The sequence below is a fragment of the Gymnodraco acuticeps genome, unplaced genomic scaffold (assembly GCF_902827175.1).
Source record: "Gymnodraco acuticeps unplaced genomic scaffold, fGymAcu1.1, whole genome shotgun sequence".
NCBI lineage: Eukaryota > Metazoa > Chordata > Actinopteri > Perciformes > Bathydraconidae > Gymnodraco > Gymnodraco acuticeps.
This window is the reverse complement of record NW_022992193.1, coordinates 706,152-720,873: the sequence shown is the minus strand read 5'-3', so window position 1 is coordinate 720,873 and position 14,722 is coordinate 706,152. Positions and strand designations below refer to the sequence as shown.

Genomic DNA, 14,722 nt, shown 5'->3' with positions numbered 1-14,722 from the left:
GGTTCCTAGTAAAAACTTAAAATGTTAAATATCAACATCTGATTTAAACCAATTAATGTTCTATAGAAATCAGCACCTTCCTTCCCTTGAGAAATAATAAAAGGTTCCCATAAAAAGGTACCCATCATTTCCTATTAAATATAATCTGACGGTTTGGATTAGGGGGTGAAAGTATGTTGAGAGATGGGACTTTCCCTTGACATGACTGATACTCCCCTCATCCTTGAGGAGATGTTTTTAAGATCAAAACTCCCATGTGCCTAATCCTTACCCGTCAAATTTAGACACACATTTACATTTAAACAAATGTACTCAATTTAATAACCCCAGATGGCAGCACATTGCAGAGTGATTTCACACATGCATGAACACACACATTACACACAGCCAGAAAATAATATGAAGGATGTTCATGTGTCTGTATTGTCGGCATGAGGGCATCAAGTTTTTCTCGCCATTCAAATTTGAGACTGTTTTCAAAATTAATCCAGACGAGGCAATTTCCTGATTTCAAAGTGAAAAGCTTCTTATTTCAAGCTAGGATTGCAAATTGGGTCACCATGTTGCCCCTGGCGCTGGAGGCAGAAATGCCCTTGGAGCCGGCTTTAGAGAGGGGTTATGGGCTGTAGAAGGCAGGATATATATACAGGTTTCAACTATGTGTATACTTGGCAATGCTATGTAACTAGAGCTTATTATCCCTGTGGTGTGAGGGGGGGGCGGGGGCACTGTGAGGAGTCCACTGCACACAACAACACAGGACACCCACCAAGTGCAACTGGGAACAGATACAGTACCAGTGAAGGCTATGAACCTCATCCTGTCAGTGCAGGGGATGAAATCATGTATTGTTTGAAGCATAATGAGTGTTTTAGAACAACCCGCTCTGTGCAGAATTGTAGGTTGGTGCACTGTAATCTGGCATGCTGCATGTGCTAATTCAGTGTAATTGTTGGCATGCAGTGATTTAACCTGAACGGTCACACTGAATACTGTCTTTAGTTGCAGATGGGCATCTAATAGAATCAGGCTTTCAAAAGTTCGATTTTCAGTTATTTGCTCCAAAAACTTTTGTTACTTTTTTATATTACTTACTACCAACAGTGACTTTGAGGTAAGTGGATCATCCACATCCTTTTTTATGATGAAGTTTGTAAAAAAAGATCTGGACCCACATTTAAAACCCACTTTTACTATCCCAATAAAGTCCCAAATGATGTGGAACGAATCTTCAATACTTCACTTCTCAAGAAACTCTTGTGGAAATTACTGACAGGACATCTGTGACTGGCATGTTGTTGCTTTACAAACCCCTGTGATGGATGCATGTCCTGAATATCTCAGGCTGGTGTCATTGTGCTTATCTGCACTCACTATTCTTAACAAGTGGCTGATGGATCACTGGGATACGGGGTTGGCATAGAGGGGATGGGAGGTTGGTTCAATGTTTCACTTCTCAAGGGACTCTTGTGGAAATGCATGATGGGGAGTGAATGATTCTAGGGAGATGGATACATATTTATTGTGTGAGAGCTGTTGAGCAGGAACTCCTGACTGACTAACAGATCCATTAGGCTATGAAGCTATAATGGATATGCTGCCCAGGGGCCTCAGTCTCAAGTCTTTAATTAAGTGATTTTATTTATTAGACTGTCCTTACATTTAACACTTTTCATAATGCTATATAGTCTGTATGCACATATGCTATTGGTTCATTGCTAAATGTTCTGTCGTTTGCCATGCAGGCAACAACAGGAATGTACCTTTGCATGTTTACATGTAGGTCTATTCAGCGCAATGTAGTGAATACAAACATGTCTGTTGTTGACCTGCATACATAGCTATATGATGCATTGTGATCAGTTTAGCAGATTATTTAAAGTCTCTTTAATTAAGGGCTGACAGAGGTTTGGGCATTAATAGCATACATGAAGATACACTTTGGACGGATGCAGACATACAGTATCTGCAAAGCGCAGCGAGGGTACATGAAGTAGACTAATGTCTGCATGATCTATAGGCTGTATGTCCATCTTCCTGACGACACAGGGACGCACGGCTTCCTCGCTCGCTGATTGGTCGCCTTTGCTTCGCCCCCACCCCCTAGGTAACTTGTGGAGAGTTTCGGGCGGAGCTGAGGAGGAGCGCTTTATATCAGGGTCCTTCCAGTGGAGCGAGCTGGGTTACTGCTCTGCCTCAGGTCGGCGTTTAGTCATCACACGGAGGGAGTCCGCCGAACTAAAGGAACACCTTACGGGAAATAAATCAAGATGCCAGCGAAACAAGACGATGGCGGGTGGAAGAAGTTTGTGTGGGACTCTGAAAAGGGGGAGCTGCTCGGTCGCACGGGGAGTAGCTGGTGTAAGTATGTTGCCGGGTGCCCATGGTCAAATTGGAACCGCGCGCTCACGGTTGTAGGAGCGCGCCCCGGTCGCCTCGTGTCTCTTTCCACCTGTTTGATTATACTGCTGCAATCAGGAGCACACCGCATAACGGGGCATTTCTGTGACACCGTTACTCACAGTTCCACCTGATTTCCATCTCCCTAATTTTTAAACACCTAAATGAGTTTAATGCAGATGTTAATTGGTTGGTTACGGTTAAAACGAGGTCATGCAATATGTGGCTGTTTCTAGTGTATCCAGAGAGCTGTCTGCAGTGTAACGGTGTGACCTCCGTCCTGTCCACAGTGGCCGTTAGTTCTCAGGTGAACGTGAAGTTGTCTTTATGGAGTGGACAATCAATGGTTAAAAATGCATCACGGTCCAAGGTGAGTCAAGGTGACAGGGCCTGCTCGGAAGGGACAGGAGACTATCGATCCGTGTCGGTTTCCTGTGATCAGATGTCACTCTAATCTAGAACAATACCACTGATTAACTTGCTCCACCTTCCTTCTCCTGTTTCTCCAGCAGCGGCACTGCGCATGTCCTTGATCCTCTTCTCAATGTCACTGCTCCCTCAGTCCTGTTTAGACTCTAACACCTGGGTACAGTAATGTTTCAGAGACATGGTGTATGCTGTGCATCTGCAGCTGGGGGATGGGGGGGCTCGCAGGGGCTCATGTTTGTCCTTCTGAGGTCATCAGAAAATGCTGATGCATTTGGAAAGTGTGCCATGGGCAGTGCTGAGTTGAAGATTTGTGGTAAAAAGGCAGATAGGGGAACACATTAAAAATCCAGTCTGTCATGTCTACAGTTTCATTTGGCAGTATAAGTGGAATATAAGTGAGCTTTTTTCATTTTGTAACTGATATATGGTGCTCTAGATCTAGGAATGTCAGGTTTGGATGCCCAGAGGACACAGGCTTTGGTCATATGTCCTTGCATCTAACTGATGTAGATTCAGGCGGATTGACCTTTTGACATTGCCTCATGCAGCACTGCACAGGGTGAATGTATCGCTAGCTAACTGCAAGGTTACTTTTGGGTCGTGCTTAATTTATTCCAGCCCACAGCGTAGACTTGAAAGGCTCGGTCACCTATGATTCTGCAGCATCTTCACGCTTAAAGCTGATTGGATAGGAGCTTTGGGCTAATTGTTACCTTGTACTCTAAGCACATGCTTCACACTTGAGTTCCTGTACATCTGTAAGGACAATGGCTGCCATTGTGGGATTGTTTTAATGTGAAGGTTGGCTTTGTCATTCCCATGATGTCTCACAGGCTCCGTGTGTGTGTGTGTGGCAGACAGATGGAAAGAGACTTCCTTATGTTCGAGAGGGAAACATTTCTTTATGTTCAGAATTTTGAGTTTTGTGACAATGACGAAGCCTTTTTTTAACCTTTTTTAAAATGTCCTTTGTCCTCGCCCCACCTCTAATTAGTCAGCTCCATCGAATGTTTTCACAGCCTTTCTTATCACATTTGATCAGAGAGAATGGATTATTCCAAAAAGACCCACTCCCTAAAAAGTGCGTTTTCAGCAGAGGCCCATGTGCAGCAGTTGTAACCTTGAGTCAGCATCATCGTTGCTCATCTGCACACTGCAGTCTTGTCTCCTTGTCTCTGCAGAAGTATTTCAGCTCAAGTTCCACGAATACTGAGCAAACAGCTGTCCTGCCCAGATACAGGATTGGTTTTAGGCACTCCAAGTGTTTTGGTTGAAGGTGTTCCATTGTTGGATTTTTGTTTTTGGTTTCACCTGCAGGAGGTTCTGCCCATGAATGTCGCGTTGTTATTTTGACCTTCTTCCTCTGCTAGCATCCCTCAGCATGCTGCTGCCACCAGCAGATTCATACTGAGGCTGCTGGGTCCCCCCTCATGTGTGGCATTTAGCATTTAGCATAGCTCAATGGCCAAAAGAGCTCAATTTAATTATTTATGGTCTAGACTTTCATGGTGTCATCGTGAGAGCATGGAACCTTCTGTCTCATCCTGCTGCACGCCTTTTGGGGGAAAACTGAGTTGTCATGTGAGGAATTAACAGCATCTTTGCCAGTCTGCCATACAGCTGTATTGATGTACATGTAACAGTTACTGTATACACACACACACACACACACACACATCTGGGTGTCAGTTATCAGTTGTTAGGTAGTTGCTCAATAGTAATGTAGGTCTCATAAAGTGTAGCTGTTACATAATGAACACCTGAGTCAGGGATCCACCTCTAGATTCAGTATCTAGAGGTGATTATTATTGTATAAATATCAAATGGTATGAATATAATGTCTCATATAGAGTTTCAATGACTCCTATCAAACTGACCAGTCATGTGATTTTTGCAGACTTTGTCCCCCCCCCGTTGTACTGAAAGCCTTTCTTCTTTCTCTCTTCCACAGCCAAAATTATTGCCTTCTACATCATCTTCTATGGCTGCCTGGCTGGAATCTTCATCGGAACCATCCAGGCCCTGCTGCTCACTCTGAGCAACTACAAACCCACCTGGCAGGACAGGGTCGCCCCCCCTGGTAAGGAGTGGCCCCCACTTCCTGTATGTCGGGATGCAAGTGAATGCTTTAGGATAATCAAAAGGGTCAAATACCACATTGGGTCTGTGGGATTAGTGCCTCATTAGTGATATTTGTTTTCCATGACAGTCTGGGGATGAATTCCCACAACAACACAAACACTTTTTTTATTTAGATCATTATCCAAAAAAACATCCAACTAGACCCCGAGTATTTGTTTTCTGTATGTTTTCCCATCATGGTCCTACTGTACCTGTACTAGCATCCTGTGAACACATCACAGACTGGTTGCCAAGATGAGGAACCCCAGAGCTGGGATTTGCAAACCCAAACTGAGCATGTGCAGAATGGGGGGGCCGCCTCCTCCCCGACTGTTGTTTGACTTAAACAAGAGGCGTATCCATGTGTTCACTTGAGGCCATCCAAACACAGTTGTCACAGGTAATTCTCCTGTCAATGACCTGATCTCTGGTCAGCTGACTAGAGTTTTAAACATGAAGCGAACAGACAAAGTTGTATCAATGCAGGTCGGGAATTAAGACTGACAAAAAAAAACACACATTTCCTTTCTTTAAGAGAGAAATTGTCAATTGCACAGTAGACCATTTGAGCTCATGTGTCTCAACAGAATCCCCTACTAGCATTTCATATGTTATTATTCTGAAATATGCTCCAACGGAACTAAAATCAAGTCTTACATGGCATGTCATTTGACAAATTAGTTGAGTATTAATTGTTATTTTTACGACTAAAACTTCTGTAGTCACTGCACAGAAGAAACTATAGTGAAACCTTGATACGGTTCCCGTTTTGTTATAATGATTACAGTGGTTAACTTATTAATTCCAACAGTATTGCAAAGATTGTTTTATGATTGTAACAAATGCTTGTTAAACCATTACCATTTCAATGTAACTCATTATGGGGGTTGTCCAATTTCTAAAAGTCATTGGTATCTTGTTCCTGTGTTCCCGACAGACAGGACCATATTCATTCTAATATAGCATATTAATATTGATTATCTAAACGGAATCTGCACTAGTTGGCAGCAGTCCGTGTTCCTGAACGTGCCATCTAATATGTCGTGTTTAATAGGGCGGATTATGGAACTGCAGTGTAACCATGAACTGGTTTTACTGTTGATAACTAGCGGCTGATGTGTTCTCCCTGCAGGCCTTTCACACACCCCACGGTCAGACAAAGCTGAGGTGGCCTTCAGCATCAACGACCTGGAGTCCTACCTGCCTTACACCAAGGCCCTGAAGGACTTCATGACCAAGTATGACGAGCAGTGGCAGACGGACAAGATGAAGTTCGAGGACTGTGGAGGTAGGTTGAGTTCTGAAGTCCCATTGGCTCCTCTTGTTAAAGTTAGACAACTCTTCACAGAAGCTTTATTATGGTAATATATGATGAACATACAATACAATATATTGTAGACGCTCAGGCATTATTTGATACCACTTTCCCCCAAAATAATTCAGCCATGCAATTTGACATCCTTGGCCAATTTGGGACTTCTAAGATGTTAAAGATTTGTATTCTTTAAACATTTGACACAATGACAAGTGCACACATCTCCAATCTAAGGCTGATAGCGGACAGAATTGAACATTGTTGCATTATCAAGTACAGGAAGCTCAGTGGAGACGATAGTATTGGCCTTCTTTGAAAAATCAGCATCCTTATCCTAAATTAATTTAACCATTCTCCCTACCCCCCTCCTCCAGAGGAAGCAATAGAGTACAAGAACCGAGGCGACTTGGAGAGCGATGTGGGCATCAGGAAGGCCTGCCGTTTCTCCAGGTCCTGGTTGGGCCCCTGCTCCGGCCTGGAAGACCCATACTTTGGTTTTAAGGAGGGAAAGCCCTGCTTCATCGTCAAGCTCAACAGGATCGTCAACTTCCGTCCAAAGGTAATTTGAAATATTATACAAGACAAAGGGGTTGTTTGCTGCAGGAAATGAGACTGTCATCGACTGATATCGTGTTGCATGAGAGGAGAATTATTGCTCTTTCAATGTAATTTGATGCCTCGGGGGAAGTGATGCAGTATTGTCATACTGATATTCTGTACAAACTGTGAAGTCCACTGAGACAAATGTAACATTTGTGATATTGGGCTATATAAATAAACATTGATTGATGCTGCGTATCCTCAAGGTACAGTTCAAGTGACAGAAACCTATACATTAGTGGTGGAGAAGCTTCCAAAACGGCATCCATCAGTCCCCAGATCAGCGTGTTGTAAATCATAGCTTTCCCTTAAAAGACTTGCTAGTGTATGAGCTCTCCGCAGCTACGTTGATACTATAAGGATAGGTAGTAAATGTAAGTGCTTTTGACTTGTATTGAGGTGCATTCAGGCTCTGTCAAGTAAAACAGTGCTTTGGGCCAAGGTAAATATAACATTAGTATTATGTTTGGATAACGTTAGTGCGATATGTTTGGATTTAATCCTCAATTGTTTTCAGCTTTTCAGTTTTTTCAGTAGAGAATTATGACCAGTTCCTAACAAAAGGAGTGCATGTTTATTGTTTTATTTGTTCCCGTAATAAAAAGTCTCTCTCTCTCCTCTGTTCCTGTTCAGCCTCCTACTTCTAACGAGAGTATCCCCGACGAGGCTCAGCCCAAAGTGCAGCCCAACGTCATCCCCATCTTCTGCACCAACAGGGTACAACTCTCTTCAGTTGAAACATTAGCATGCGATTTTCCTTTGTCTGTTCTTCATTGGTTTGATCTGTTTCTGTCTCCTCCCAGAGAGAGGAAGATGCCGGTAAAATCGGAGAGGTTAAGTACTTCGGTATCGGCGGCGGCTTCCCCATGCAGTACTATCCCTACTACGGCAAGCTGCTCCACCCCCACTACCTCCAGCCTCTGGTGGCTCTGCAGTTCGCCAACCTGACCATGAACACTGAACTGCGTATCGAGTGCAAAGTGTACGGAGACAACATCGACTACAGCGAAAAGGACCGCTACCAGGGACGCTTCGACCTCAAGCTGACCATCACTAATTTATGACCGGCGTCAGGACCATAGCCCTTTCCCTTCCCTCCCCTCCCTTCCTTCCTTCCTTCCGTCGTTCCTTGTCCTAAACTAAATAGAATAGTCATGTAGAAGATTATAAGTAAGGGGGATAGTCTGTAGCGGTTAAGTCAATCACAAATAGTCTTGAATGAATAATTGACAGAACATACCTGATAGGGGACCGATGTAATCTTCCTGCTTTCATCACTAGCTTCTACACTTCTATCTAGCTTAATTAAGAGGAAAAGTAGCAATATGCCTAATAAACATATATTTATTCAGCTGTAAATGAGACTTTTCTCCAAGCCATGGGACATTGTTCATTGATGAGTGTAGAGTAAAATCCATCTCTGCCACGTCTGTCCCTCTGCACATCGCTGCCTTCGTGGTTCCAGTAGATCTTTTTGGCATTAGTCGCAAAATCTGGTCCTTCCACACCACACATTTCTTCTGTGAGCAAGCTTTAGCAGTTGGGTGTGACAGATACACACTCCAATTAAGTAGATGATTGACATTAGTACTCTTCTGATCGGTGTAAGGAAAAGGCTGCACTCCAGGGAACTTCTTTCCTCTTTTTATTCGTCTTTTTGCATCTGATCACGGGGACTCTTTTAGTTTGCCTTTTTTTTCTATTTTCGCTTTGTTAAATCATTTTTGTGGGGGTTTTATTACTTGGTTTCATGCCTTTTACTTTTGATTTTGCCTTTTTGAGTTGTGTGTACAGCCTGTTAGACACTGCCTGCTGTACGGTGTTAACTCAAGATTTTCTTTTTTGCTGGATTCATCACAGCATTGTGGTGTAACTCTGAATTATTTTAGCCATTAAAACATGGTGGAATAATTTTATATTTATGCAGTTGTACATTTTGTTTCTTTGCAGAATATTGTAATGTATAAATGCAATACCAAAGTGACAGTTTGGAAGATAAGAGCGAATCAGAAGCAATGCACTACTTGTGAGGATTTCATCCTGTTAAGTGCTAAAGTCAATGTCTCGCCTTCAATGGTTACCTCCTTTTGTTTTGGCCATGAATGTAGTTAGGTGTAGAATGAATTTGAAATCCACCAGATTTTAATGCATTTGAAAAAAGATAACTTCTTACCGAGCTCAGTGGCTTTAGATGATCAATGATGATGACTTTAATATTCCATAGGATCTCATGTTGATGTGCAACACTCACCTTAAACATCAGTCCACTCTCCATCAGTTCATCCAGCTTTGTCATTTAATCAGAGATAGAAACAAATAAAAATCATAATGGATCTTTCTTGTGTTTTCTCTCTTATTGTTTCTAAATCCACATCCTGAACAACTGCTGATCAGAAAGTATTTTAACATGAAATTGTGTGGAAATAGTAGAAACCCATAATATAAGTATGAACCTGACCATTAGAATATGTCCTGTTTTTAGTTTTCACATTTGTACCCATGCTAACCAAAAACACCAAAACTGACTGAATTTAAGCGACTCCATTGATTTAAAAACAAATAATCTGTACAGGTTTACTCACTCCATGCCTTGTAACATATGCATATATATATACAAAATATTTATATACTTTGTCCTTCTTTTCGTCTGTGTAGCTTACTTTAGCCAAGAGTACAGTTGAATGCAGTGACTAAGCTGTGTGGGGGTGGGGACACATGGCTCTGTAATTACAGGAGCTGCTGCTGTGTTCTAGCTGACAGAGGGATGTTGTTTCAGACACCACCAGAAAGCACGTATCAGGTCACCAGAAACCGGGGGGCCAACGGGGCCAGCCAAGCAGACCGACAGACGGCCAGCTGCCTCTTATAAACCAGTTCCCTCCGACCAAGACCCTTACTCAGTCTCTTATTGTTCGTTATGTCAAATATGTTTCCTTCAGGCTTTCCTCCCACAGTCCCAACACTTGTCAAATTGCCAGCTCATAGAGTGCTATTTATAGAGTGGGAAATATAATAGGGGTCCCCAGCACATAGAAACTGCCGGATGCTAACTTGCATATGTTGGGCAATTTGCACAATTAGCATCAGGTGCATTAAATAGCACTATGCAGACAATAGTTCTGAAATGGCTTGGCAGATTTGGAAAAAACATTGTGGGGCTTATTGAGGATGCTGAATCCATTTATGACATTTGCAGGATCTAAAATGGCAGTTTTGGCCAGAAAGTGGCCATATATTCTTCCGGTTGCAAACTAAGGCTTTTGTTCCAACCTCATGCAATCCCCAAACTTAAGAAGCTCTGAATGATTTAGATGGGATGGATAATTCCAGTGCCTGCTGCACAGTGTCTCATTGTTTCAGAATAAGGAAACTGGATCCTGTTGGTTGACCGTGGACAGCCTGCAGGGGAGTCTGCAGCCATTACACCCGAGACACCATCATCTGAGCTTCCTGAAACACACAGCTGTGAAGCATTGGGCTGTTTCTACCTCCACACCATGCGTGGACTGTATGGACTCACTTAATGCAGTTAACTGTAGTGTTAACATGCAAAGTGGATCATCAAACACAGGCAGGATCAAACACAGGCTTTTCCTAACTTTATTGTCTCTTTGAGAGGGCCCTCTGGCCTGCCAGACCCCTGGATGATCACTGAAAAGAGGGAGAAAGGCTCTTAGCAGCAGCTCATCCACCCACACCTCCAGCATCACCTGTGCAGCAACAAACAAGCTCCATGGCAACAAGGCCAGCACACCACAAAGCAACAGAACACTCCAAATGAAACAGCCAGACACCCACACTGACATCACACAGGGGAGGGGGGGTGGAAGATATCTCTGTCAACCATCATCAGGTTACCAGGGGGCTCTGACAGCCTCTTCCTGTCTGTTATCATGCAGATTTGCGTTTGGTCTTTTGTTCTATTATCTAACACCACCCTTAAAAACAGAGTTCACTCTCAAACTGCTGCTGTACATGAACAGGGCCAACCAACACTTACGTATGATGCTTATGTAATATTATCTGTATGTTATGTCTTCCCTGATTAAATAACTGTGTCTTCAAATGTCTTTTTGATTAAATAAGTGCTGTTTGAGTCTTCCCTGAGAAATGCTGCTTTACATTCCTTGTTGACACCTGAACACAAGATGGCAGCAGAGCATCAGAGATATGAGACGCCATGGAGCACGAAGAAGGACTGTCTCCGCATCTGGGAACATGTCGGAAATCATGCAAAAAAGAAAATTAACTCTCTCCTGTGTTTTATATAAACTGCTAACGTTAGGCTATGAAGGAACTACAGCAAGGTCACGTCACCACCACTAAGCTAAAGGCGGCTAATGTTGGGCTATATTTAAAGGTAATAGTATGGACACATGCAGGGTCGGCGTCATGGGGGGTCATTCGAGGGCCATGCCCCCCCAAATGAGTCACTGTGCCCCCCCAACGCAGGGTGGGCAAGCCTTGTCACTTTGCCGTTTTTTGTTTTTTTTAATCATAGAAGTGAAAACGTTTCCACTAAAGGTTTTTTGTGTGAAATACATCAGAAATAAAGAATACAAATATAAAACACAGCCTGAGGTGTGCTCACTGCTGCTCTCTGATTGGTGTGTTGCTTGACCAATGACCCCCGACTTTTGTTTTGTTATCATTACGTGGCTGTGTGTTTTAGATGAAAGCCGGTGGCAATCTGTTCATCTGTTACACTGATTATACAGTAAAGCCATCGAAAATAATATGATATACAGTACAGTACAAGTAGCCTACTTCTGGGTCTCTGTGTTTCATTCAAGCTCGGCTCTCTGTGTGTGTGGCACGATCGCATTTTGTGAGTGCGCGAGCGGTAACGTGGAATGTTGTTGTTAGCATCCGGTTAGCTAGCTATGCTAACAGATATAAAGAGCTGTTTCTACACCAAGGTGGAGGAGAGTCCTCTCCTGTCAGACTGAGAGGATCGTATAACCTCAGCTCAGTGAGGTAAGGACTCTCTCAGTGTTTAGATAGTTCACTTTAGTGCAGTGCTTGAATTGGAATGAAAAAGGTGCCAGTACTCTAAAATCAGCAACTTTTTCAAGTCAATTTTATATATACAGCCCACAAACAAGAATTTGGCTACTATAATGCTGGTGGGTTTGTCTCTTTACTACTGTATATTTTAGAAAGGTTCACTGTACTTAACATTTTTTATGATAGGCAGCGGATATGGCTAAAGCTCAGTAAGGTCAATATTAACTGAAAATATAGCAATCAAAGTCTAAATCTTCTGCTGAAGACACATGAAGCAGAGACCTTTCAGGTGAGAGCCCCTCTGGTGGTGTTCAACATTAATGACAAGGAAACAAAGCTCTGGTCAGAAGCATTTTTTATAAAAAGCTTTAACAAAATTAAGTATTTCTGTACATTTTGAATGCAATCTAACTTTCCAACTCAGAAAACGAAAAACGAAAAAGTGCCAAAAGTCTTCTCACATGGCTGAGCTGCTTTGCAATATACTTCACCACTGAAGAATACAAATATGTATAAAGTAAACTATGATGCAATCTAACTTTCCAACTCAGAAAAATGATAAAGAGCATGAACAAAGAACATGTAAAAACAAATGCAAAATGTGCACAATCTAAAATGAGAAACTGTAACTGCAAGTAACAAAGTCTGAGCCATGGTAAAGAGTTACATTGAACACCAAGCTGATCAGATAACTCCCTGGTTGGTCTGAAGTCCTTCTATCTCCAGGATCTGTACAAATCGGCACATTATGCCAAAAGTCTTCTCACTGGGTGAGCTGCTTTGCAATATACTTCACATTGTTAGAAAAGGCTCCAGAAGGCCTTGGGGACATCAGTATCAGGGGCTGGAGCTGGACAGGCTCTTTCATCAGCACTTCTCCTTCCCTTTGCCAGCCAGGACCTCACATACTGTTCCGGATTGAACTGTCCTAGTGATGGTCCATTACATTTAATGAAAACCAGGCTGGACAGTCGGCTGACAGAGAGAGCATTCCTTTTTGCAGTAAGGATATCGTTCATGCAGCTGAATGCCCGCTCACACTCACTAGTGGAGACAGCGATGGTTCGGACTGCTTTCAGTAGAGGCTCCATGGCAGCAGGTGTACGGGATGCCCTGGTTTCCTTGTATTCGCGAAAGCCCTGAACAGTCTCTCTTCTGTCCACTTTCAGCACTTCGCACAAACGTAGCACCTCTACGTCCCCATACTGTACGTCTAACTCCTCTTCAGGCCAACTTCCAGGATGGATAACTTTCATGTCCTGGATTAGCTAATTGTCCCGGGCCTCCCGGCCATGTAATGGGATTTCTCTTGTGCTGACATGAGAGGAGGTTGTGGAAGTCATTCTGTGTCTCAGATTCTCTACCATACTGCGGAAAAACTGACCTGCATGAATCTGTACAAGCCTGCCATTCTCACGCAGGGCAACACCCTTGAAGGACTTCTCAGCTAGAGCTGTATGAACTGTAGTCATGTGTGGGCCAGGCATGGTGACCATGGATTCAAAAACTCGTATTTCTCGAGTTAAGAGCCTATCTGCTGTAGGCAGTGTCATCTCTCTTTTTTGGAGTTGCCGAGAGAGGTCGCTGAGCTCTGTGAGCGCATCGTACATCAGTCCCAGATTGCTGACAAACGTTGCAGATGTGAGCACATCATCCAGGCCCTTGTACTTTGCTCTGTCTCTGGAATCCCTGCTCGTGTCGTTTGCAGCATTTGTGATGTGATCATGAAGCACTCGGTAGTTTTCCCAGACTGCTCTGACGCTCCTTTCACTTGAAGCCACCCAGCGGATGGACAAAACACGCCCTATCACCAGGAGACGCTGTCCGACTGCTTGCGCACACTGCGCTAACTGCCTCTGATTTTTGGGGGAGGCATGGAACAAGGAATAGAGTTTGTCAAAAAAGATCTGGAAATGATTGAGCCCTGAGACCTCCTTGACCACATCCCCAACTGCCAGCTCTAGACGATGATTGGAGCAGTGCCACACAAACAGGCTTGGGAATTTACTACACAACTGGGTAGCAACGCCTGTTCTCTTCCCTAGCATGACTGAAGCCCCATCACATGCAAAAGAAACGAAACACTGACCTAAAAAGTCCTCGTTAAAATCTCTTCCAAGACACTTCATTAACGCCTTTGTGATGTCCTCAGCCGTTGTTCCATCCAACTCGATCAGCTCCCAAAAAAACGTTTCGGGCTCAGCATCAGCTAATGCTGAGCGTAGACACACAACAAGCACCGTTTTACCACTAATAGTGGTAGATTCATCGACCAAAACACAGTTTTCTTTGGTTTTCTGTAATGTCTTTTGCCATTTTTTTCTTCAGCTCATGAGCTATGTGGTCGATGATTTCGCCACAGGTTTTATTGGAGTGCAAAACCCTGCCCACGTTCAGCCCATTCAGTTTCTGTACATTCAAATCAATTGGCATGTCTGTGAATGGCCGGCTATGTTTGCCAATTTTATATGCCGTTCGAAAAACTCTGATAGTGGTGTCTAATTCAGATTTATGCATAGACTGCACTTGATGTTGAATAGTTTCACGTGAAGCAGATGTAAGGATGTCAGCAGCTTTTACATGGGCTTGTGATTCTTTATGTTCTTTGATTTTTTTTCTCAGGCTAGCTTGTTGTTTGCCCTTGTCAACACCGAAATGAGACACTGCACACTCACCCCATTCAGTTGACAGTTTCAGTCCTTGTCCAGTGTGTATTCCCAAAGATTTGACATGATCTCTGCATATCCGACATCCTAGCTTCTTATCTTTAAGAAGGAGCCATGCATTGGTCTTGCAAAAATATTGCACCTGGTCCGTTGTCCAGCAGTCAGGTGCATCGCTTTGCCCGGT

At 43.3% G+C, this 14,722-nt stretch overlaps 1 protein-coding gene across 1 annotated transcript; it reads left to right on the top strand.

The window, feature by feature from the left end:
- Positions 1 to 2,128: 2,128 nt before the first annotated feature.
- Positions 2,129 to 9,199, top strand: atp1b1b (ATPase Na+/K+ transporting subunit beta 1b). The gene is made up of 6 exons (XM_034205499.1): positions 2,129 to 2,361; positions 4,781 to 4,909; positions 6,083 to 6,238; positions 6,640 to 6,824; positions 7,499 to 7,582; positions 7,669 to 9,199. Exons 1-6 carry the CDS (start codon positions 2,271 to 2,273, stop codon positions 7,927 to 7,929), a joined length of 906 nt encoding a protein of 301 aa, XP_034061390.1. The 5' UTR covers positions 2,129 to 2,270; the 3' UTR covers positions 7,930 to 9,199.
- Positions 9,200 to 14,722: the final 5,523 nt, after the last annotated feature.

Bases quoted from the DNA above. Each gene is read 5' to 3' on its own strand.
- atp1b1b (XM_034205499.1), top strand. From the start codon at position 2,271: ATGCCAGCGAAACAAGACGATGGCGGGTGGAAGAAGTTTGTGTGGGAC. The intron at 6,825-7,498 runs GTAATTTGAAAT...GTTCCTGTTCAG, and splicing joins TCGTCAACTTCCGTCCAAAG to CCTCCTACTTCTAACGAGAG. The intron at 7,583-7,668 runs GTACAACTCTCT...GTCTCCTCCCAG, and splicing joins CCATCTTCTGCACCAACAGG to AGAGAGGAAGATGCCGGTAA.